Raw genomic sequence first — 22,953 nt, 5'->3', positions numbered from 1 at the left:
TTGAATGATCTTAGAGAAGTCCAACGCATTTTATTTAAACCAAAGTACATAAATCGAGAAATGTATGGAGAAAACAATGGTATTGTGCCGACAATTAATTCTCCTCTAAATAATAATGCTGCATTAAGAAAGCGAATTATAAACAAGATTTTTGCAGCCATCACTACGGTTGTTTTTCACCAACAATATTATATATGAATTATTAAACGATGCAATATAAAAGTAAACACGCTTTGTCAATGACTTTATCTCGTCATCAAGATCAAAAGTGAGAAAAACATTAATATAAATGTCAAAGTTTAAGCGATGTTCTTGTTTTTTGAACAAAATTTTAGCAATGTTTTGGCAGTTTCTCGATCAGCTTTCGTTATTTTGGAAAAATCCAATTTTTCAAGCTGAGGTATTTTGCTTATGATATATTGTCGGTATCCTTTTGAGTCCTCCACAGGATTTCCATGAACAGTAAGAGATCTTAGCTTTTGTAGAGAAGCAAGTTTATCGATGTCAGTCAATTTTTCAATCCCGTTGCCATGTAAGTTGAAAACCTTTAACTCGGAGAACTGCAGTATTCCCTACAAGTAAGAATACGGTTTTTGAAAAAATCTACAGACTTATAATTTGAGTCCACGGTAAGCATCAACTTTCAAAGAAATTGCAACCATCGGTTCATCAGCAGACGGCAAGTGATATATCAGACAAAGATACTAAATGGATGAGAAAGTTTGAAAATAACACGAACAAGACGTCATGCATACAAATATATTAATTCATGGTTGGTGAGTGTATACGATTTTTATGTACAAGTTTAGAAGGATTGCACACAAACGAGTAAGCAACCCGAACAAGTTTGTTTTCAATCCTCTTCCAAGATTACATAACAAAAGTAGAACAAACGAACCAACCATGATTTAATCTTTATAATATAATCGTATCAATGTTTAGATTATACTGTAAATTCCATCTTTGGTAGCTAAGGGGTCAGGATCTTAAAATATGGAGCCATGAGCAATTATATCTCCATGAATATTCTTTATATTATTCATCTTAGTCATTGCAATCAAAATGTAATATACACAGCCGATTTCCATGATGTTTCTACAATTTTTTAAAACAAAAAAAGGAAAAAGATAAAAAAAAAGAAATCTACAGAACCTAATGAGTTAAATGCCATTTGAAAAAAATAAAAGTTGAAGAGAAGAGGAAAAGGATGTTGTAACTGCATGTGCAGATGGAAGGGGAAAAAATGATATCGACATGCAAACTATAGTTGCGGAAGAGATTCCAAAATGAGTTTTGGAATAATTGAAAAAACCAAACAAAGAAAAGAAAATGACAAATACCGCTAGAAAGAAAGACAAGAAAAGAAATACGGTGTAATTTTAGTAGACTTGGTGAGCTTGACACAGCAGCGTTATGTATTTTTCCTTTTATATAACATTCACAATAGAATGTGCTCACCAACTGGTCTAAACAAACTGACTATTATCCTTTAGAAAGTCAGACGAATTACAACTTCAGAGCGTGTATTCCCTTTGAACAATTGTAGAGCAATTGTTTATTGTTGATGTCATAGACCCCAAATATCGAGTTGGAAACGCCACTACACTTCATCGCAAACTGCACAATGCAAACTGTACATTGATTGAAGTCAGAGAACAGAAGAAGTGCTCAAGAAAGTAGTGGCATATCATCTTTTTTAAAGTAGAAATCAAAGACCAGGTAAATTTGTCCATTTCATTCACATCAAATGATGGAAAATCATCGTGAATTATCAAGTTTCTTCGAACAACAAGTATTATATAGTAACGCAAATTTTTTATCATAAATAAAGCAACATCGTAAACAAAAGCAATCACATTTCTTGTTTTCTATAAATGATGTCATTTGGACTTCAAACGCATGGGCCCATTTATTAATTACATCGTTAAATAATCAAGAAGCCAATGTGTGGTCTTTGCTAATGGCAACTTGAATAAAAGTTATATTGCGAAAGATATCGACTAATCACAAATATATAAACATATTTAAAGAACTTAAAATGCAAGTCAAGTGTTTGTTTAAAGCTTTGTACTATGTTTGGAACCATAGTGTTTGTCAGAAAAGTTTCATGTGAAATAGTCACGCGACATTACAAATTTAAATTCGCGTTCCAAGTATTTTACATCTTGTTGCAAATAGCTGAAACAGAGCAACTAGACAAATGAGTAGTGCTAGAAGAATAGCATTATGGTCCAACTCATAATATGGCTTTCAAATCGACAATAATGTACTACCAAATAAGATGTAGGACAAATTACGTCAAGGATATAATTGCCCATTACCTGCCTGACATAGGTGCTAATCGCAAGATACTGTGTGTTATTGTACGATGAGAGTGCTATGAGCGTTGAAAGCAAATGATTTCTTCTTCCATGAATTTCTGAATGACTCGAAATTTTTACGTCACAAACACTCAAACAATTTCTTTTACTAAGAGTTCCTCATACCTTATCGATCGTTGTCAAGTTGTTGAATGACAAATCCAACCACGAAAGGTGAGACGGATTAACAAGAAGTGCTTCAAGTGTTTCTTGGAAGTCATTATAATTTGACAGAGCGTTGTTATTCAAACGTACTGCATTTGTTTTATATTTCTTGTCACCACCTTCTCTCTAAAAGGAAAAGAACTTTTGCATTTATTGATTTTATTGATTTTCACTACATTTTCTTAAAAAACGATATTTTCTTGCAGGAAAATTCGAATAATTTTAAAAAGGACGTACAAAAGAATGCTAATTTAACTAAAATTGGTGTTTATGAGTTTTATAGAACATGCGAATTGAGAAATTTTTATGATTAAATCGAAGTAGTAAAGATTTTTAATAAATGAATATACGCAAACTACCAGTGCCGGAGCTAGCCATATTTCGGTGTTCATTGAATGTAAAAACCAGCAAGAAATAATATGCTTAACGATTTGGGGCAGGTTGCACGAAGCCTGGATATATAGGGTTAAACATTGGATACTTTTTCATATTTGTGCAAAATGTGGTGATATTTTCTTTACGATCATAAAATTTTGTAATTCTGTAATCAATATTTCATTTCATTGATTGTCCAGTTCAAATCATACTTTTTTCTCTTTTAAGACATTTTTGAAGCGTCCAATTACAGTAAATTGCTCAACCTTCGCAGAACCACACCCTGAAATTTACGTAGCACAACTAAACTTGCAAACATTTTAGTGTTTGTTGTTTATTTAGATAATTTTCTGTGTGACGAAAATATTTTTAATTAAAACATTTTTTCAAAATAATTGTTCGAATGATGTAGATTTTCTCGCGATAGACTATCAACTGCAAAGCATTGGGTTGAAATACATTAGACATTCCATTGAATTTTTTAGAGACATTTCATTGAATTTTTTCGTGCCACGCATATCTTATTACGCATGTGATTACAATAGAGGCAGCAAGTAAATCGTTTTTTTGACCAATAGGAATGATGAAATGGCTAAACGCATCCAGTAATCAAAGTAAACATAGAGCAGCCAATTCACACGAAGTGGACTTACTGTACATTCATTATACTGTGGTTGAATGCCCACGGATATCCACAGCTTTGTCAGACTCAGCGGATGTATAAAGCCTAGGCCACACTATTGTCCATATCGACGAAAATTAGAACGAAAACTGCCGCAACGAAAATTTTGAACGAAAATTTCGTTTTCGTGCATATTAGAAGAGTTGAACTTTTGACCTTTTTCGTCAACGAAAACGCATACTATTGGCTAATAATATCAGACTTTGTACTCAAACATGGCGGAGTGGCAAGAGGTTTTGATAAATCTGATGCAAGAAAAACCAATTTTGTATGATAAAAGTCACCCGAATTATAAGGACTCGAGGAACAAGAAAAAAATCACTGGCAAGATGTTTTGGATGAATTTAATAAAATTACAGATAGTCCGCCGACACACTTTTTATATCAAATCATGCATTTCCATTATTTTTTAAACATTTTACAGTTGACACTATCATGAAAAAGTGGTCTAATCTGCGTGATTCATTCATGCAGTACAAAAGGCAGTACGATCTTAGAAGAGCTATTGGTGTTGCTGCCACTGACGAGCCGAATTGGAAATGGTGGCGACACTTTGATTGGTATTTGAAAAAGCAGTAACTTTTTCTTAAGAAGAAGTAATCTTTTTCTTTAAGATATCGCCATTTTTTCTAATCCGTCAAAAACGCCCCTTGCTTATTGTCCAAAAAAGTTTTGGCTTTGCAAACATGCTTGTAATTTTTCGTCGTGTCTGGCATGCATTTCGTGCACGAATTTTCGTTTCGTTTTCGTCAATATAGACGATAGTGTGGCCCAGGCTTTAGACAAATCGTTCCTAAAAACGCTCCGCAGTCATGTAAACCCGTTAAAGGTTAAAGAATTTTCTAAGTTTTCAGGAGTAGAATAAAGATCGTATTGCACATAGGGGCAAAAATTACGGTGGCCCACAAGGGACACAATACTTCCATGCAAAATATTCTGTTTTCATTAAACATTAAAAATTTCCGCGCAAAATGCTATGTTTTCCATGGAACTTTTGTTGCTTCGCCGTACAATATTACTTGTTTTCCGTGCAACGTTCAAACTTGTGCGCGCGTATATTAAGATCGAGAAATGGATCATCAAGAGCATTGTGATCGAGCCCATCGAATCCATCGAATCGCAGCTTGTAAACATTGTTTAGTGGAGTTTCCTTGTCAAGTTCACATTATGTTTTGTCCTTCATGTGGAATTACACAAACGGGTAAGATATTTCTTAAATACTAAATTCTGTTTATTATTCACATGTAGCCTTAAATGCGATATAATTTTGTTAAGAACAGAGAATGAACGAGAAATTATTGAAAATTATTTTCATGCTGGATATAAATACGACCTCATTGTTTGTTTGCTGATGACGAAACATGGTATTGAATTGACTGTTCGTACTCTCAAAAGACGTTTGAAATCATATCATTTGTTTCGTCGAAATGAAACCATATCTGAGGACTATGTGAGAACCCTTCTCAGGCAAGAAATGCAAGCTGCTGGAGGTTCATTAGCCGGTTATCGGAGGATGTGGCACATTCTTCGAGTTAAACATTATGTGCATGTTCCCCGGAGACTTGTTGCGACAATTCTAAGACAACTTGACCCAGAGGCAAGTATTAGAAGAAGAAAGAAAAGGCTTCAAAGGCGTCAGCATATTTCTCAAGGTCTAAATCAATGCTGGCATATTGATGGTATGTTTTTTCATAAAAAATTGGTTATATATCTATTTCAGTGACAAAATTTAGCATTTGAATTATAATTGGCTACCAACAGGATATGATAAATTGAAGCCATTTGGTTTTCTTATCCATGGTGCTGTTGATGTCTTCATCCGGAAAGTTTTATGGTTGGAAGTGGTAAAGTCAAACAATGCTCCTGAATCAGTTGCACAGTTTTACTTGGATGCTGTTAGAAGATACAGAGGTTGTCCACTTCAAATAAGATCTGATTGTGGTACTGAAAATGGTGTGATTGCTCCTGCTCAATGATACTTTCGAGCCAATGATAATTGGCCAATGGAAGGAGAACAAGCTCATACATTCGGGGCATCTACCCATAATCAGAGAATTGAAAACTGGTGGACACATCTTAAAAAGTCATGCACAAGTTGGTGGATCCAGTTTTTTAAACACTTTGTTCAGCAAAGGCAGCTGAACTTGTGTGATGACTACGTTAAACAATGTTTATGGTTTGCCTTTAATGGATTTGTTCAAAGTTCTCTTGACGAAGTGCAATTATATCGGAATACACATCATATAAAACTGTCGCGACATGAAACTGTCTCGGGAGTATCTGATATATTGTTTTCCATCCCAGAGCAATATGTAGGCTTTGATTGTCTAGTCCAAGTCCCTGATGAGAAGCTACAGGAAGTTGAAATAAGAATTGCACAGCAAGAAATAGAAAATGGGAAAATATTCCAAGACTATTTTAATTACTTAGTGAATATTCAACAACTAGAGTTTCCAGAAGACTATAATGATGCTGCAAATGTTTTTGATAATTTGATGAGTTATGTGTAGTTAATATGAAGTACTTGAGAAGTTTGCAAAAAGTATTCTTTTAACAACAGAACAATATCTTATGTACATCGAAGGACTTTGTTTTCAAGTTCATATAAAACCAAATCCTGAATACTCCAGTAAGGCATTGTCCATCGCTAACTCAAAATCATTAGTATTATCAGTGTGCGAATTAGTTGAGAAAAAACGGCGTGCAATTTTTTTTGACAAAAGTGTTTCTTTAGAGGCATAATCAAATCGATATTAGGCTAATTATTATACAGCGCTAGTTGCTAAATTAATATTTTTAAACGTGCACAAATTCATATGATTTACGACAGTGTTTTTCTTTACAACCGCTGATCCAGTCACATATGTATGAGAGAAATTTGTTGTGCATGTTATTCTCTACTCTTTTTTGTTCAATCTTTACAGCGCAATAAATTCACCACTTGGCCATCATCCTAGCACTCAAACAAGTCAGCATTTAATGTTTCCATCCATTATTTTTACTGTATTAACTTTGCTGGTAGCTACAACCTTTCGACGAAAATGGCAAGAAAGACAAAAGTGAAAAGAGAATAACCGAATATACTTTTGCCTTCTGATTATTAACAGTAACATCCTTGATGTTTACTTACGATGAAAAACATCATATTTATGTCATATTACAAACAATATGTAAAAGCAAAAAGTATGGCTAATCAAGGTCGCCAGTTTGGCTTAATGTTTTGAGCCAAATTTGGCTTCTTTTTCTCACGTCAGGCTTATTTAAAATCAAAATTCCTTTTGCTTTATTTTTCAAATGTGACTTATTTAAGTTTTTTTTGTCTTCTTTTAAGAATCAAAATCAAAATGTTTCCTGATTTTACTGAAAATACTCAAAATAACTATGATGCCAAAAACAGTACGTAACGGTTTACAAAACAACGCAAATGCAAAAATTGTCATAAGTATATAAGCACCATGTATGTTGACTGTTGACAGACTTCCCAGTCTCAAAGTGACAACGTCTTTAAAATTTGATGACATTGTGTCAACATGGATTTTAATGTCGTGCAGCGCACTCGTTTATGAAGTAAAGATCAGTAAAGATTAAGCTTGAAAACTTTCCTCAATTTATGTGGTAGTAATCAATAAAGAAGTTTTTTGCATATCGTTTGAAAAAGTGATGTGCAATTGTTTTCATTTTAGCTAAAACGATGTGCAAATTGCACATTGCATACCGTTAATTCGCACACTGGTGTTATCAAAGTGAATTGGAAAGCAGATACTTGGTTCACATGTAGCAGCAGTTGGACGTCATTTACAATTCACGGGCAGCCATGCTTAAATTTGACAGTGATGTGCTTTTCTGCTCCCAGTGTTGTTACAGAGTGGCTTCCAGTGATCAATCTGTACAGCGTTTTTAATGAAGTGCTAGTGTCTATAAAGGAAAAATGTGTAAGATAGTCAAAAGCCATTAAAGTAGGTACAATTGCATTTATCTCCCATTCACCTTTTGTGTCTAATTCTTGAATATAGTCACAAAAAAATTTGTGGACATTTATTTCCAATTGGTTTTTGTTGCTTCCTTCTAGGCTGATCTCTACAGTCATATTTTCAAGAACAATGTCTGCAGTCAAGCAAAAATTAGCAATATCATCCAGTGTAAGCATTGATGCCATTATCTCCTGGTGATGTTGAATTTGCTGCAGAACCCCAAAAAGTGTAAGACCAGATTTTAACTGGTCCATCATTGCTAGCATATGGCCAATTCCTGCAAATACAATCGACCTACAACAAGGTCAATTTAAAGGTCAATCATAAGGCCAATTTCTCCTTGGAGGGAAAACCCCTGTAGCCAATTGATTGCAGAATGTTCATCATGTCATCTGAGCAAAGCAATGTCCTCAGCTCCTCATCACTCTCACATTTAACTAACTGAATGTAATTAAGAATGCTATGGTAATAAGTAGAACAAATGAGAGTTAAATTTTTTCTATTCTTTAAGCATAGCTTTGAGATATTTCAAAGTGAAATTTGCTTGCTTTTCTTAATGAGTGCATATTTTTTACCTTTCAATTTCATCTTTGAAATTAGCATCATGAACCAACTCCAACCAGTTGTTGGCCTGTATGCTATTTACCCCTTCCGCCATATAATTAAACACATTCTTTGCCAAGAAGCACAGACAACCTTTTGCATCAAACAAAGTTAACTTAATGTGTTGTAGGACATCTGTCAATACAATGGAACAGACTTAGTATTAAACAAGGTATAAAACAAACATTCAAATTACTACATATTGGTTTCTTTGCACAGTTGTACAGTACAAATTGAAAAAATCTTCACTGATTTTCTCACCTGTGAAAAACTCCCTCCTTCGGCCACCACCATCAATAGAAGGTTCACCAGCGAACAAATTTTAAGGTTTCCTCCTTCAGCAAACCATTTTTGTTTCCGTGCATCCACATAATCAGCAAAATCTAATTGCCTAGGAATGGTAAATCTGTTGGTCGACATTCTGTTAACATTGTCCTGAATTAGATGAACCACTTCTTGCATAGTGGCAACAGTTGGCTGTCCAGTTTCCTCTTCAGCAATGAGTGTTTTTTCCAGGTTATTTTGATCATTATCTGATAACTTGCCAATTGGGTCTATCCACCTTTCTGCACACATCTCTTTAAAGAGGAACTCTTCAAATGAAAGGGGTTTTACTCCAATGGTCTTGCTTGAAGGTTTTGAGCCTATTTCTGTGTTTAAACACAGTTTGAAATATGTTGTTACAGAAAATAATACAACAGCCAAAAATAGGAGAAAACATGTAAGAATAAAAGGCATAGATAAGAAGATTTTAAATATAAAAAGTAGAATGAACAACTTCCATTTTGCAATTGAACGAACGTTCGTGCACTTGTATTTTATTAAACTGTAGAATTGTGTACTTACCAAAATCTGATAATGCACAAAATCCACAGTTGTGGCAAAATTTGGCTTTATCCAAAAGCTTTGTTCCACAATTTTGGCAGAACATTTTGCAATAAAAATTCCACTTTTAGGTATGGCGCGCCGAACATATCTTTATTCGATTTATTTAATATATCTGAATCTTCAATTAAAAATATTCTATATTGGATTTAAAATATTCCATATGGATTTAAAATATTCCATATGGTTTAAAAATATTCCATATGGTTTAAAAATATTCCATATGGATTGAAAAATATTCCATATGATTTAAAAATATTCCATATGATTTAAAAATATTCCATATGGATTTAAAATATTCTATATGATTTTAAAATGTCCTAATTAAATTCATAATGCTGCGCGCGCTCATTAAGATAAAACAAAATGGCGACAAGTGGTAGTGTAAATCATCCGAGAGAGCGCAATGAGCGAGGATTGCATATTTTCTTTCACGAACTTAAATCTATATTTAGTCAAGTCTACCATCTTGACGAAAGTTTAGAAAGTGCAGACGAGGAGATCTTGCAGGCTTTAACTAGGCGACTGGTAGAGGCATCAGCAACGTTACGCATGTTGACTGATCACATCTCAGAAATAACGAGAACACACGAGGGGGAATTTAACTCACTAAAGACTCGTCTAGTCTTACTTATGCAAAATGTTGATGAAATATGCGGAATCCTACGTCGCCAACGGCCAAGTACAACGTATTTGGGTTTTTCATGCCGAAAAAAAAAGTTAGGTAATGGTCCTGGTCGTCCTAAAATTGAAGTCAGTAAAGAACAACTGGAATTTTTAAGATCTTTACACTTTAATTGGAGAACCATTGCCAAGATTTTAGGTGTTAGTATAACTACAATAACAAGAAAGCGAGAAGAGTTTGGTCTAAATGTAGACTATGACTTACAATGGTCTCAAATATCCAGTGAAGATTTGGATAGTGTCGTTAAAGATATACAAAAACTAACTCCAAATATTGGTGAGCGTAGGCTGGTGGGAGCCTTGCGAGGTAGACACATACGTGTCCAACGAAGAAAAGTACGAGACAGTTTAAGGCGAGTAGATCCAATTGGTATTACATTAAGATGGAGACCAGTTATCTATCGACGAACATACTCAGTTCCTTGCCCAAACGCCTTATGGCACATAGACGGCAATCATAAGTTAATAAGATATCGGTTTGTTGTGCACTGCTGCATTGATGGTTACTCGCGATTACTTGTTTATGTGCACTGTGCAGATAACAATAGAAGCAACACAGTCCTAGAAAAATTTAAGGAAGGAGTGAGAAAGTATGGACTGCCATCAAGAGTTCGTAGTGACCATGGCATGGAGAATTTCGGAGTTGCTACTTATATGCTGGAACAAAGAGGTTTAAATCGGGGTAGTATCATTACTGGTAGCTCTGTTCATAACTGCAGAGTTGAAAGAATACACAGAGATGTGTATGCTGGAGTGTTGTGCTTTTATGCATCTGTTTTCAATGATTTGGAGAATTCAGGACTCTTAGATCCTTTAAACGAAGTGCACATGTTTGCACTTCATTTCATATTTAAAAGAAGAATAAACAAATCACTTGAAGAGTTTGTTGAGCAATGGCAACACCACCCACTCTCATCAGAGCACAATCGTTCGCCAATTCAGTTAATTACTCAAGGTGTACTGAAAAGTTTAAATTCAGGTTACACTGGTGTTGATAGCTTTTCAAATGAAGCAGAGATGCAAGCTTATGGTGTTGACAATGAAGGTCAACTTGATGTTGATTGTGCAGATTACCAAGTGACAGTTCCTGTGATTGATACTGGTTTGAACAATCATGGCATTTCCTTTGTAAAAGAAAACATTAATGCTGAATCAGGAGACAGTGTTATGGCATATTTACAAACGGTAAATCTTATTGAAGAAATACTAGGTAACAGGCAGTACATTGGCAACAATTTTCAAACAAATATTGGTTGATATATGAATATAGCAAACTAAGTTGTAAAACAAAATTATGCTCAAAATAAACAATTGAACAATAACTCCATATGTGCATGTAGTTGTATCATTGTATGTATACATACGAGTTAGTCCTTAACATTAAATAATATGTCTAAAGAATTAATAAACATTCTCGTCTATACCAGGTCCATTTCTATATCCACCTGATTCAAGATGTTAGTAAATTCCTGCCTAAAATTGCAGAAGTCTTCATACGTTGAAGGTAGTTCAATTACACAGCCACATGCATGAAAAATAGGCCTTCTCCTTGCTCCAGCGAGTGATGTAAATGTGACTTTAATACCTTCAACAATGACAACATCAGAACCAGTACAAAGTCTGAGAAATTTACGTAACAAAGAATCATCTAATCCTTTAACATATCTCTTCAAATGCGACATACTTTCTGATTCTGCTGAGCTTTCTGGATTTGCAATAAACATTCTACAAATCTTTGCTGATGTAGGTTTCAACTTTGAGAAATGCATTTCCAAAGTATCAACTGTTGGAAAAAACATCTTAATCTTTGAAAGGATAGTTTCCCAACAATCTGCAACATATTTTGGCTTTTGAACAAGCTCTTTATGAGCCAATTCAATCAAAATATCAGATAGATTCTCTTCTTTGACAACCTTTCTGCAGTCGAAGGCTGTAAGGAAATCTTTAAAATCATCATCATCCAAGGATAATCCTTGCGAAAGTGCTTTCTCAATAACTTCAGCCTCTGCCCTTGAGATGTACCTTTTAAAGGATTCCAAATACATCTCTAAAAATAGCATTTTGCCAAAAGAAGAGACACAATGAATACTTGAGATATTTGGACAGGAAAATAATTCGCTTGAAGATATCCTTTGAGAAAAATGCGAGCAACAGCTTCCCAAAGGCTTCTGTTCATATCATGTCGTATGCACGGAACTCTTTCATCTTCTCCTAACATCAAGCTAATGTATGCGTCCTGCCAGAAAAGGGAAAGAGCATCACGAAAAACTCCATCACCATCACCTTTCTCTTCATTACCATGATCATTGACCATCTTTACAACTACAAACTTATTCAAGATGCCCTCATCAAGAAATATCAACATAAGCTCCTTTCTAAGATTGGATCTGTGAAGTGTGATGGTTGTCGATTCTTGTATAGCATCTGTCGATTCTTGTGCTGCATATGACACAGGAAGGTTGGATGTAGAAATGACTTCAGGAGTAGCAAGTACTTGTGGTGCTGTATCAGACTGAATATCAACAGATGCAACAAACTCACCATCACTCACCAAAAATTCTGAAATTGGGGAAAACATATAGTCAAAAATAGAATATAGTAGTACCTAGGCATACCTAAATATGTATGCTACCTTCAAATGGTGTTTGATAATTCTCAGAGGAAGAGCTCTTAATAGTTGGTGTTGTGACTGGTGTTGACAATTCCTCCTGATAATTGTTGTCATTAGCACGACTTGTATCTAATTTTTAAAGAAAATATATTTTTTATATGTGCACCCAAATTTTAGCACCATAGTAATAAAATAAATAATAGCGTGAGTTTTAACTTACAGACATTCATTGTAGTTTGAATAAGGCTTTCACCATCAGAGTCAGAAGAACTGCAATCTAACTCAAACACAGCATGCTTTTCCAATAAACGAACATACACAGCACCTTGTCCAGAGACTTTCAGCAAAGCATCTGCATTTATTGAACATCCATTAGCAAACTTGGGTTTGACAAGTTCTCCATAACATGCCTGTAAAAAGTATGGGTGAAATAAAAGTTTTGATACCAATTATTGTGTAACATAAGAATCAATCACCAATTAGCATTCACAGCTTAAGCACCTTGCCAAGACCTTGAAACATCTTTCCTAAGTCTTGTCAAGATGAATCACGATCTTGGCAGGATCATACAAGGTGTTGACAAAATGAGCCATGATCACATAAATAAAATTTTAAGATTTTGGTGTGTAAAACTTTCACAACATTGGAGATACAGACTGGTCATGCAGGGGTTTGCCCATTTCATACGTATGTAATAAAAGCATGTGGATGATAAATGCTTACATTTGCATATATAATAGGAAGGGGGTGTTAATCTGCTATTATGTACAAATAGCAATCTAATTTTGGTTTCCTAAATAAAAACACAATTTTCACATATTTTAAAAGTTATGCAGGTCAATAATTTATACATACTAGCTAAGATTACAGAAATCAGAGAGCTTAGCATCAAATGAACATTGGTTTTAAAAATAAATGCTGACTTTCACCCGAGGTTTAAGACTATTAAATTAGCAAACTTGAAGAAAAAAACTACCATTGTGTACAAAGAAGAAGAGGGATGTTTAAAATTTGAACAAGTTTAAATAAGTTAGTACTAAGTGGATACAGGACAACCCCTTGGCTATTGAGTCAAGATATGCTGGATTCCAAACAACCTTACCTTCATATACTCAAAAAGCACATGACGTTTTGGTAGTTGTAGCTCAATGTTGCATTTTAAGGTGGCAGCATCCCAAGATCGGTCAAAGGGAAAACCTGACACGATAAGTCTATTTTTTTCAAGTGCTACACGAGCCTTATGTGTTGGGACCTTTGTCGTTTCAGGATTGGGAATGATCACTAAATCTCTATAGACAATATTAGATGTACTAGGTCTTCCTCTTTGGTTGTTGTTCTAGTAGTCCACGTTCTTTTCTTGTTTTGTCTATTTGAATCGCTATGTTTGCCTTGAACAGAAATTCCAGATCCGGATGCCGATGGCGATGGGCGATAGCTTGGAAACCTTTGCGCCAATTCAGCACGGATAGACGTTAGATTCTCTGCTTCTGCATCTGAAGTATTAGACGTAGTTGCAGCAATCCGTTGAACATCTTCGCTGGTTATACTTTGAATTGAACGGAGAGCAATAGCAGCCTGTTCACAAGCAGCTGCAAGACTTTGTCGTTTGTCGGCCATGATGTTTTGGTTCGACGCGCGCGCGCAGCATTATGAATTTAATTAGGACATTTTAAAATCAGATTAGAATATTTTAAATTCAACAACAGAATAATGGTCTCCAGCATTGGAATAAATGTAAATGCAGCTATATGGAATAAATGTAAATCGAGGATGAGAATAAATGTAAATAGAGCAAGCTTTTGCCAATATATGTAATCAAAGTTTGCACGACGTAATTTATACAAGCGAATATTCCTTTTAACGCAATAAAGAAATGCTTGGCGCGTCATATTTAGGGCCTGTTCATATGGGGTGGGATAGCCCACCTAGCCGGGATGGCTATGCTTGCTGAGTTGAGTGTTAAATTCGTTTCATATGAGACCATCCCAAAAACTATCCCGCTAACAAGCCCGCTCATAATCCCGCCTACAAGCCCGCTTTTACCGAGCAAGCACTCGTTGAAGACTGGGACCAAGCCGTTAAAACGCGCGAATAATTCAAAATGACGAACAAAAACAAGCTTTTGCTCTTCCTTTGCACTCAATTGATATCTCTCACAGCTTTGTTTATTGAATTGTGCGGTTTGATTTTGCTTCACAAATTGAACGAAAAGCGGCAACATGAAGCAAATTGTCGAGCTAATCTTCAAAGGCAGAGCTATTTCCTTAAAAGACTGAAGACATTGAAAGAAAGAAGAATACGACGTGCCAAGCGAAGTTGCTGGTTCAAGCCTGGCCGTACTGATCAATGGTGGCAAAACATGCTGTATGGTATAGCCCTTCAGGAGACATGGAAAAAGAACTTTCGAATGTCCAAGGAAGCCTTTACAGAACTAACCGAAATGTTGCATCAATCAATTGCTCCAAATCTAAATGGTCCAAACAAAAGGGCTATAAGCGCCGAAAAGAAATTAGCAGTTACGTTATACTTCTTGAAAGACAGCGGTTCTCTATGTATGACGGCGAATGCTTTTGGTATTGGAATAAATACAACATCAAACATAGTATTTGAAACTTGCAAAGCTATTGTGACATTGCTAGGCCCTAGTTATGTATATCTTCCAAAAAACATAGATGAGATGAGAATGAAAGTAGCAGAGTTTGAGTGTAAATTTGGCATGCAACAAGCATTTGGTTGCATTGATGGCACACACATACCAATCATTTGCCCATCAAACAATCCACAAGACTATTATAATTACAAAGGTTTTCATTCTTTGAACGTCCAAGCAGTATGTGACTACAGAGGAACATTCATGGATGTTGAATGTCACTGGCCAGGCAGTGTTCATGATGCCAAAGTGTTTGCCAATTCATCAATAAATGACAAACTACGAAAAGGAAAATTGCCAGCAGTCTTTCAATCAGTTTTGCAAGGGTATGAGAAAGTTCCGAATTATCTAATTGGTGACCCAGCCTACCCACTAACCCCCTTTTGTATGAAGGAATATGATTCATGTGAAAATAATGAGCAAGTCATTTTCAACAATTTGTTAAGATCAGCTAGGAATCCTATTGAATGTGCTTTTGGCCGCCTGAAAGCACGATGGGCAGTTTTAACAAAAAAGGTTGACCTTAAATTAGAAAAGGTACCAATATTAGTTTATGCTTGCTTTGTGTTGCATAACTATTGCGAGAAACACTCAGCTTATATAAATGAGAACCTAGTAACCATGCAAATTAATCATGCAAAAAGAAATGAAGAAGAAAATATCAACATCCCAGACCCAGTGTATTCTTGTAATAATGGAGAAGGTGAAATTGTCAGACGTTTATTGACTAATTATATACATGCCATTCTACCTGGTACAGAAGTCTGACATTTAAAAAACAGAAAAAAAACTTTATGTTTAATACCAGACCTGTAAAATATTAAATAAGTGCATATTAATTATTAAAACCTTTGTTGTTCATTTGAATTTGTGGATTTCCTTCTCCATTTTGTGTCTAGTTGTTTGGTAGAAATACAGGTTGGGGAATCCCCATTGTTTGGTACATACTTTGGTTATGGTAAAATATGTTGTGATTAACACCACCAGGCTGTTGTTGTGGCACATACTGCTGTTGTTGTGGCATATACTGCTGTTGTACCATTGCTTGTGCTAACATTTCAACTGACTGAGATATACTCTTGCCAAGTTGCAACATCATAGAGCTTATTCCTTCCAAAGCATTGGCGAAAGATTCAGTGGAACGCTCCATACTAGCTGCCAGATCTTTGCGGAATTTCATATCTTCTCTGGCCTCATCTAATAACATCTTGTCACGTTAGGCTGCAGACAATGTCTTTTCAAGATGTTTCCGCTTGTTGTCGATTAATTTTGGAACATGACTCTCTGCTTTTCTTTTCAAAATATTTGGGGGTTCTTTGTCTCCGTTATTTTCATTTTCTAAGCAAATATCTTGAGTAGATGTACTGGTTAAATTCTCCAATGGTTCTGACAAGGTAACATTTTCTGATGTTTCCTCGTCAATAAAACTTTCGGCATCGATACCAAAAGGAAGAGGTTCTGTGGAGGGATATCCTCCCCAAATACGAACCAATTCATCGTAAAACTCAAATACAATTTTTCCGCTTCCACTCCTCGTGCCAGCAGTTACAGCTTTTGCGAAGTTTTGTCGAATTTCTTTAACTTTCTCTTGGATCCTTTGATGACCCTTTTGTATTTGAGAATTCTTCTTCTTTTGCATCGCTAAAAACTCCTTTCTACTCTTTTCATTGTGTTCAGATGGATTAATTGGAGAGGTTAACGACACTGGACCAAACAACGAAATGTCTTCGACCTCGTACAATTTAGCCATTTCTTTCCTTAATTCTTTATATTGAGCCGGTCTGTCCGCGTCAAAATCAATCGCTTGATATTCCATCCGCGATTTGTAAGCAGTTAAGCATGTTATCAAGTTGTGAATCATTTCAGAATTCCAACGAAATGCTCTTTTCTTCGTCTGTTTACTGACAGCAAGCTCACTATTTTCCGCCATTTTTGTTTATGGGACTCGTGCCTCGTGTCACGTGTGTTCCAAAGTGTTGTTTTTATCCCGGCTCACTGGGCTACGCTAACTAATTTGTGTTCATATGGAATATTTTCATCCCACTTGACAGAGATCCCGGCTTCCTCATACCGAGATCTCACCTAACCGGGCTGGCTCACTTTCCATATGAACACAAGATGCAAAACCTATAAAATACTCTACAAGGTCGGATCTCGCTGCATCGTCATTATCCCGGCTAGGTGGGCTATCCCACCCCATACGAACAGGCCCTAACTGCATTATAATCAACTCATGCGCGCGCACAAGTTTGAACTTTGCACCGAAAACAAGCAATATTGTACGACGAAGCAACAAATGTTCCATGGAAAACATAGTATTTTGCGTGGAAATCTTAATTGTTCAATGAAAAACATAATATTTCGCATAGAAGTATTGTGTCCCTTGTAGGACACCGTAAAAAAATAGTTATTTGCATGTTATGCCGTATTAACCTCCTTTAAAATCAATTGCTCTTCGATGCATAATTATAGCTCGCATATAGGAATATTTGTTAGAGATCATGTCCCTTTGATTAACTTTTGAAGATTGCAGTACATCCACGACCCCCATGGTTCCCCCATTCTTGAACATTGGCAAAAATGGAGTAGTTCTTCAAGCAGATGAAAACATTTTTCCACCGTCTGCGCCTACAAACTGCAAGATGACCACGCAGGATATGGTCAGGATAGGCGTTTAAACAGTAAGTGAGATCATCCCTGGTTGGAGAGCTATGGACAGATCACAGATGTTATATCTTAATTCTCTAATCTAGCGAAAGATTCTAGACATGGAAGCACAGTGTCAATTTTCAAGCTTCTAGGAGCACTAAATAGAAATGGCATTTTAATTTGGAGCCCAGTAAGTGGGTAGGAATTGTCGAAAGAAATTATAAAACAAAAACAAAAAAATGCATGCAGTGATTGGGCTATAGCAATGTTTGCACTAGCCTGTGCAAACAGATCTGAGCTCAACAAATAAAATAAATAAATAAATCAAAGAAAATTTGAAAATCAATCATGTATACATTTTAGACTATTTTTAGAAGAAAAACAAAAAAGTTTGATTTAGTAGCTAGAGACATGCTGAGCGGAAATCGAATTCGTGTAATAAAAATTAATGACCAGCATAAAGTTTCAATTAGAGCCATAGAAATAGACCTAAAAATTCTAAAATTGAATTTATTGTAACGTTTTGTCTATACTCAAGACATCTTCAGACAAATAATAAATAGGATGTTAAGACAAGATATTATATTTAGTAAAAGGTGTTGAATTAGTACTAAAGGAGGCGGTCTCAAACGGATTATACGATGAGGAATTTACGAAGTAAAATAAATAGAAATTAAAAGAGGTTAAGTGGAATGGAGTTTCCTTACACGTTAAGTGAAGGCTTGTATTTATTGATTAGAAGGCTCTCATGAATGAAGAGTTCATAAGAATTGTTAGAAGAGGAGATTATTTTAAAGTCGTTTAAGTTTGGGGTGTGTCCAGTTGCGTTAATGTGAGCAAAAATGCTTGATAACGTAGGGTGGGAAACTTGGTTGCCTGCAAGGGGGGATATTCCCAAGTGCTCCGAAAATCTGGTGTGTAGATGACCCACATACGAGGCGTTGCAGCTTCGACACTTGAATAAATAGACTACACCAGATCTCAGAGGTTTGGGAATTTTGTCCTTAAAGGGAAAGAATGAGGTTTCCCTTTAAGGAGGAAAATGTACCAGCAAATTGATGGTATGGCTATGGGCATTCCATTGGGCCCTGTCTTTGCTGATATATTCATGTCTTTTCACGAACAATCCTTAATAAATGTCCTTCTTCATTCAAACCAATACTTTACCGACGCTACGTTGACGACTGTTTTTTACTTTTTCATTCCTCCGATCACGTCCCTCTCTTTCTTGACTATCTGAACCGACAACACCCGAACATCACATTCACAGCTGAAGTCGAACAAAACAGAAAACCATCATTTCTTGACATTGACATATCTCGCACAAATGAAAAATTCACCACTTCCGTCTACCGCAAACCTACTTTCACTGGCCTCTTCACTAACTTCCACAGCTTCATCTCACTTACTTACAAACTTTCACTAGTCTCCTGCTTACTTCACCGCATCTTCATCCTTTTTCTACTTACGAAAATTTTCATACACAACTCGAATTTACGAGAAAGTCATTCACCAAAAACGGTTTTCTTTCACGTATAATTGACCAAATCAGACGTCGCTTCCTTAACAACACCTTTGCCTCCAAACCTCCTATCTTGACTGTTCACAAAATGCCATCAATTTTTGTCTTCCTTCCACCGGCATGCACTCCCTTCAAATTCGCACACAAATCAATAGCCTTTGTGCAGCAGCCTTCCCACATATATCCATCAAATTTGTTTTCTGCTCTTCCCAACGTATCTCTTCTTTCTTTCCCTTTAAGGACAAAATTCCCAAACCTCTGAGATCTGGTGTAGTCTATTTATTCAAGTGTGAAGCTGCAACGCCTCGTATGTGGGTCATCTACACACCAGATTTTCGGAGCACTCGGGAATATCCCCCCTTGCAGGCAACCAAGTTTCCCACCCCACGTTATCAAGCATTTTTGCTCACATTAACGCAACTGGACACACCCCAAACTTAAACGACTTTAAAATAATCTCCTCTTCTAACGATTCTTATGAACTCTCCATTCATGAGAGCCTTCTAATCAATAAATACAAGCCTTCACTTAACGTGCAAGGAAACTCCATTCCACTTAACCTCTTTTAATTTCTCTTTATTTTACTTCCTAACTTTCTTATCATATAATCCATTTGACACCGCCTCCTTTAGTACTAATTCAACACCTTTTTGTAAATATAATATCTTGTCTTAACATCCTATTTATTATTTGTCTGAAGATGTCTTGAGTATAGACAAAACGTGACAATAAATTCAATTTTACAATTTTTTGGTCTATTTCTATGGCTCTAATTAAAACTTTATGTTGGTCATTAATTTCTATTACACAAAAAAGTTTGATATACATTTGTCTGTTTAACAATTCTGAATAGTTATCAGAAATTTTTTGTACACAAATTGTTTTATGTGTACAAAATGTGTAATAACAGACACTTCAGGTCATGAATGCAATAAATAAAAATTTTCAAAAAAACTACATAATTTAATACAAGTTGAAAATGAAAATTTGTTACTAAGGGTTCATGACATAGCTATGCGATATAAATCGTTATAAAATAAAAACAATAAAATACGTGCGGTATTTGGTCTAGAGCCTTGTTTGCATTAGCCTGTGCAAAACACACCTGAGCTCAACCAATCAAATCAATCAAAACAATCAATCAGTCAAAGAGAATTTGCTAATCAATCATGAATACATTTTGGAGGAAAAATTGAAATGTTTGTCTTTTTTGCATTATTGCTATTTTATTAAAGAAATGAAAGATGTTTTTCGTATTTGCGCTGGACTATGCAATTCTTTAAGGCATTTGTGAGAACTCCCGAACAGATGCAAACCTTGACCTTTGGTCTCTAGCTTGCACTGATCTGCTCTCAAGTTCTCACTAAGGTGTGCTTGATTTGCATAAGCCTGAACAAACACAATAAACATCTTTTATTTCTTAAATCACAACTTTTTTGTATTAGTGATTGGTCAAATGCTATGATGGCAATCTAATATGCAATGTATTACCTTATGCTACAGCAGTCATGCATATAATATCTAATGCGATCACAGTCCACTCAACTGTATTTTATTGCTTTAGTAACTATCTGAGTTACATTACTGCACCTTTTTCTGGACTTTATTGAAGCTAATTTCAACCACTATTTCTATAAGTACCCTTACTAACTATACATTGCACACTGATACAATTTAACTAGAAGTATGGGGGATGAGTGTAGAAAAGTGTAGTTGTGGGACAGGATCATATCATTAGGCATAAAACTGAATATCCATGTTCTGACTAAAACTCAGAATTTAATTAAAATACTATGTTTTATTTGATTATATTAACAATGTGTGAAACACTAGCTAAAAATAAGAAAAATAATGAAATTGTTATGTGGTGCATCCAAATGGTGTGCTATCAAGCTTTGAACAAATTTAATTTCAAATATATGTTCTATCACAAGGGTAAAATAAGTTAATCCCTGCTGTAGACGTTCATTCTGACTTTCATCAGGGTGATTAATCCATATTTGTATCCAATGCTGGCAGACAATGTGTTGCTAAGTGACGCTCAGTTATTACAATGGATATAGTTAGTTTACGTTTGTAGTCTCCCAACAATTAATCAATTTTTTTTTGAAAGTGAAACATACATACAGTTTTGAAAGTCATAGTAATAAAGCATAGTAAAACTCCTTTGAAGCAGTATATGCATTGATATTTGTAGGAACTGACATTCATAATTTCAATGGAAACTTATTACACTACATGAAGGCTGAGGGTCAATGAAATTATATCCTCGCGTTTCTACTGGAAGATATAAACATTGTGTCTATATCTAGTTATAAGATATAAACATTGTGTCTAAATTTTCGATCACTTCATTTAATTTTCGATAAAGTAGAACATTAATTTATTTACGGTCATTATGCAAGGTAACCAAACAAACACGAAAGGCTTTTTATTATTATGGCAAAGGCGAGAGTTGAGAATCGTCACCAACAAACAGTACCCAAGACTTACCAGGATGCTTCGCAAACAAGGCCTTGGCTCTTCTTCTAGGGCATCTAAAAAATTTTGGTGGAAATTATGTGATTTTTTTTTCAAAACCTTGCGACAACTCGCAGTGGCGAAGTTGACATATTGAATTTGAACTCACGAATAGTGAATGTAAGTTAATAGCTAGTGTTCGAATTAGGCATACGGCAGTTTTCAGCTGGCTTATAATTTGACCTCAAAATATTCATTAGAAACATATTGAAAAATAAATCAAACCTGAAAAAGCCGTAAGAGAGCGAAATGAATAATCCAATGGTGGTGCTGAATAGTTCATCGCATCGACAGTACAAGGGGCTAACCTTGCTTGCGTAAACATGTTAACATACACTGCAATAAACCCATGCAGAATACCATTTCTAATAGAATTCGAATTTGATCAAACTTCGGCGAAAACTGAATTCTGTGAAACAGAAACAGAGATTGACTTTTGAACAATGCTTGAAACACAGCAACTGTCAACAAATTGGAAAGGCCTGTTACCATGACAATATATGTATGGCGGAAATGTGCTTTTCCGTGCCATCCTTTCTAGGAATTTGCTTTTCGATTTTTTGTCCACCAGATCATGAAAATCTGAAGAACTTTTCACGAATTGATGAAATTTATACGATCTTTGAGAAATGCTTGAAAGATTTTATATTTTACTTTTTCCACTGTTCATGTTAAATGTGTTAAGCCATACCCCAGACTTTCTAGAAAAGCTATAACTTAATTAGCTAGGATTATCTATTCCAATCTACAACAAGCCTCTTCTTACAACTTGAAGTTACTACATAACCATACAGGCATAAGGTAAGTTAAGTTGCTAAACACCACTGAACAATTTGAATGACATAGAATACAGGTATGCACTATATACGTGCGCTTAGCATATGCGAAATTACTTTTGGAAAATCAAGGCAATGTCAAAGAAATTTCATATTATTTCAAGTTAAGAGAATTTGCGTGCAAAATCATTGAAATATTAAACATTAAATAGTACATTCATAACTTTGTAGAAACACAAATCATGACTTGCTCGGAAGTATGGACAGTTTTCGTTCAATCGATCTCGTCGCGTTCGTTTGTATTTTAATTGAAGCGGGTTGAAAAAAGTCATCGCCACCTTGTGTAAGAAATAAAAGATGTTTAATGTGTTTGGAGTTTGACCATATGCAAACCGAGGGGAAGTTTGGGGGAACTTGAGAGCAGATCAGGACAAACCCGAGAGCGAAGGTCGAGGTCCAGGTAAGGTTTTTTGTTATTTCATAAAGCGACTTGCATTCAA

General features: G+C 35.4%; 2 protein-coding genes across 3 annotated transcripts; both read right to left on the bottom strand.

The window, feature by feature from the left end:
* Positions 1 to 22,151, bottom strand: LOC124446353 (leucine-rich repeat-containing protein 51-like). The gene is made up of 4 exons (XM_046997203.1): positions 21,903 to 22,151; positions 21,651 to 21,694; positions 2,487 to 2,651; positions 1 to 572 (listed from the first exon to the last, which is right to left on the bottom strand). The coding sequence occupies exons 1-4, from the start codon at positions 22,000 to 22,002 to the stop codon at positions 300 to 302; spliced, it is 582 nt and encodes a 193-aa protein (XP_046853159.1). The 5' UTR covers positions 22,003 to 22,151; the 3' UTR covers positions 1 to 299.
* LOC124446354 lies at positions 7,186 to 9,115 on the bottom strand. 2 transcript variants are annotated; one of them, XR_006948409.1, is made up of 5 exons: positions 9,003 to 9,115; positions 8,418 to 8,806; positions 8,129 to 8,291; positions 7,570 to 7,994; positions 7,186 to 7,497 (listed from the first exon to the last, which is right to left on the bottom strand). XR_006948409.1 is itself a non-coding variant. In XM_046997204.1 (4 exons), the coding sequence occupies exons 1-3, from the start codon at positions 9,085 to 9,087 to the stop codon at positions 8,268 to 8,270; spliced, it is 498 nt and encodes a 165-aa protein (XP_046853160.1). In that variant the 5' UTR covers positions 9,088 to 9,115; the 3' UTR covers positions 7,186 to 7,497; positions 7,570 to 8,267. The 2 variants fall into 2 exon arrangements, 1 of the variants encoding a protein (XP_046853160.1); XM_046997204.1 differs by having other exon boundaries at positions 7,570 to 8,291.
* Positions 22,152 to 22,953: the final 802 nt, after the last annotated feature.

This window comes from Xenia sp. Carnegie-2017, unplaced genomic scaffold (assembly GCF_021976095.1).
Source record: "Xenia sp. Carnegie-2017 unplaced genomic scaffold, XeniaSp_v1 HiC_scaffold_22, whole genome shotgun sequence".
NCBI classification, from domain to species: domain Eukaryota; kingdom Metazoa; phylum Cnidaria; class Anthozoa; order Malacalcyonacea; family Xeniidae; genus Xenia; species Xenia sp. Carnegie-2017.
Note: the sequence above shows the minus strand (reverse complement) of the source record. Positions and strands in the feature narration are given on the sequence as shown.

Excerpts from the sequence above, each read along its gene's own strand:
- LOC124446354 (XM_046997204.1), bottom strand. The coding sequence starts at position 9,087 with ATGTTCTGCCAAAATTGTGGAACAAAGCTTTTGGATAAAGCCAAATTT. Across the intron at positions 8,807-9,002 it reads TTGTGCATTATCAGATTTTG|AAATAGGCTCAAAACCTTCA; the intron begins GTAAGTACACAA and ends GTTTAAACACAG. Across the intron at positions 8,292-8,417 it reads AAGGAGGGAGTTTTTCACAG|ATGTCCTACAACACATTAAG; the intron begins GTGAGAAAATCA and ends TTGTATTGACAG.
- LOC124446353 (XM_046997203.1), bottom strand. The coding sequence starts at position 22,002 with ATGTTTACGCAAGCAAGGTTAGCCCCTTGTACTGTCGATGCGATGAAC. Across the intron at positions 21,695-21,902 it reads CTCTCTTACGGCTTTTTCAG|ATGCCCTAGAAGAAGAGCCA; the intron begins GTTTGATTTATT and ends AAAATTTTTTAG. Across the intron at positions 2,652-21,650 it reads CTTGTTTGCGAAGCATCCTG|AGAGAAGGTGGTGACAAGAA; the intron begins GTAAGTCTTGGG and ends TTTTCCTTTTAG.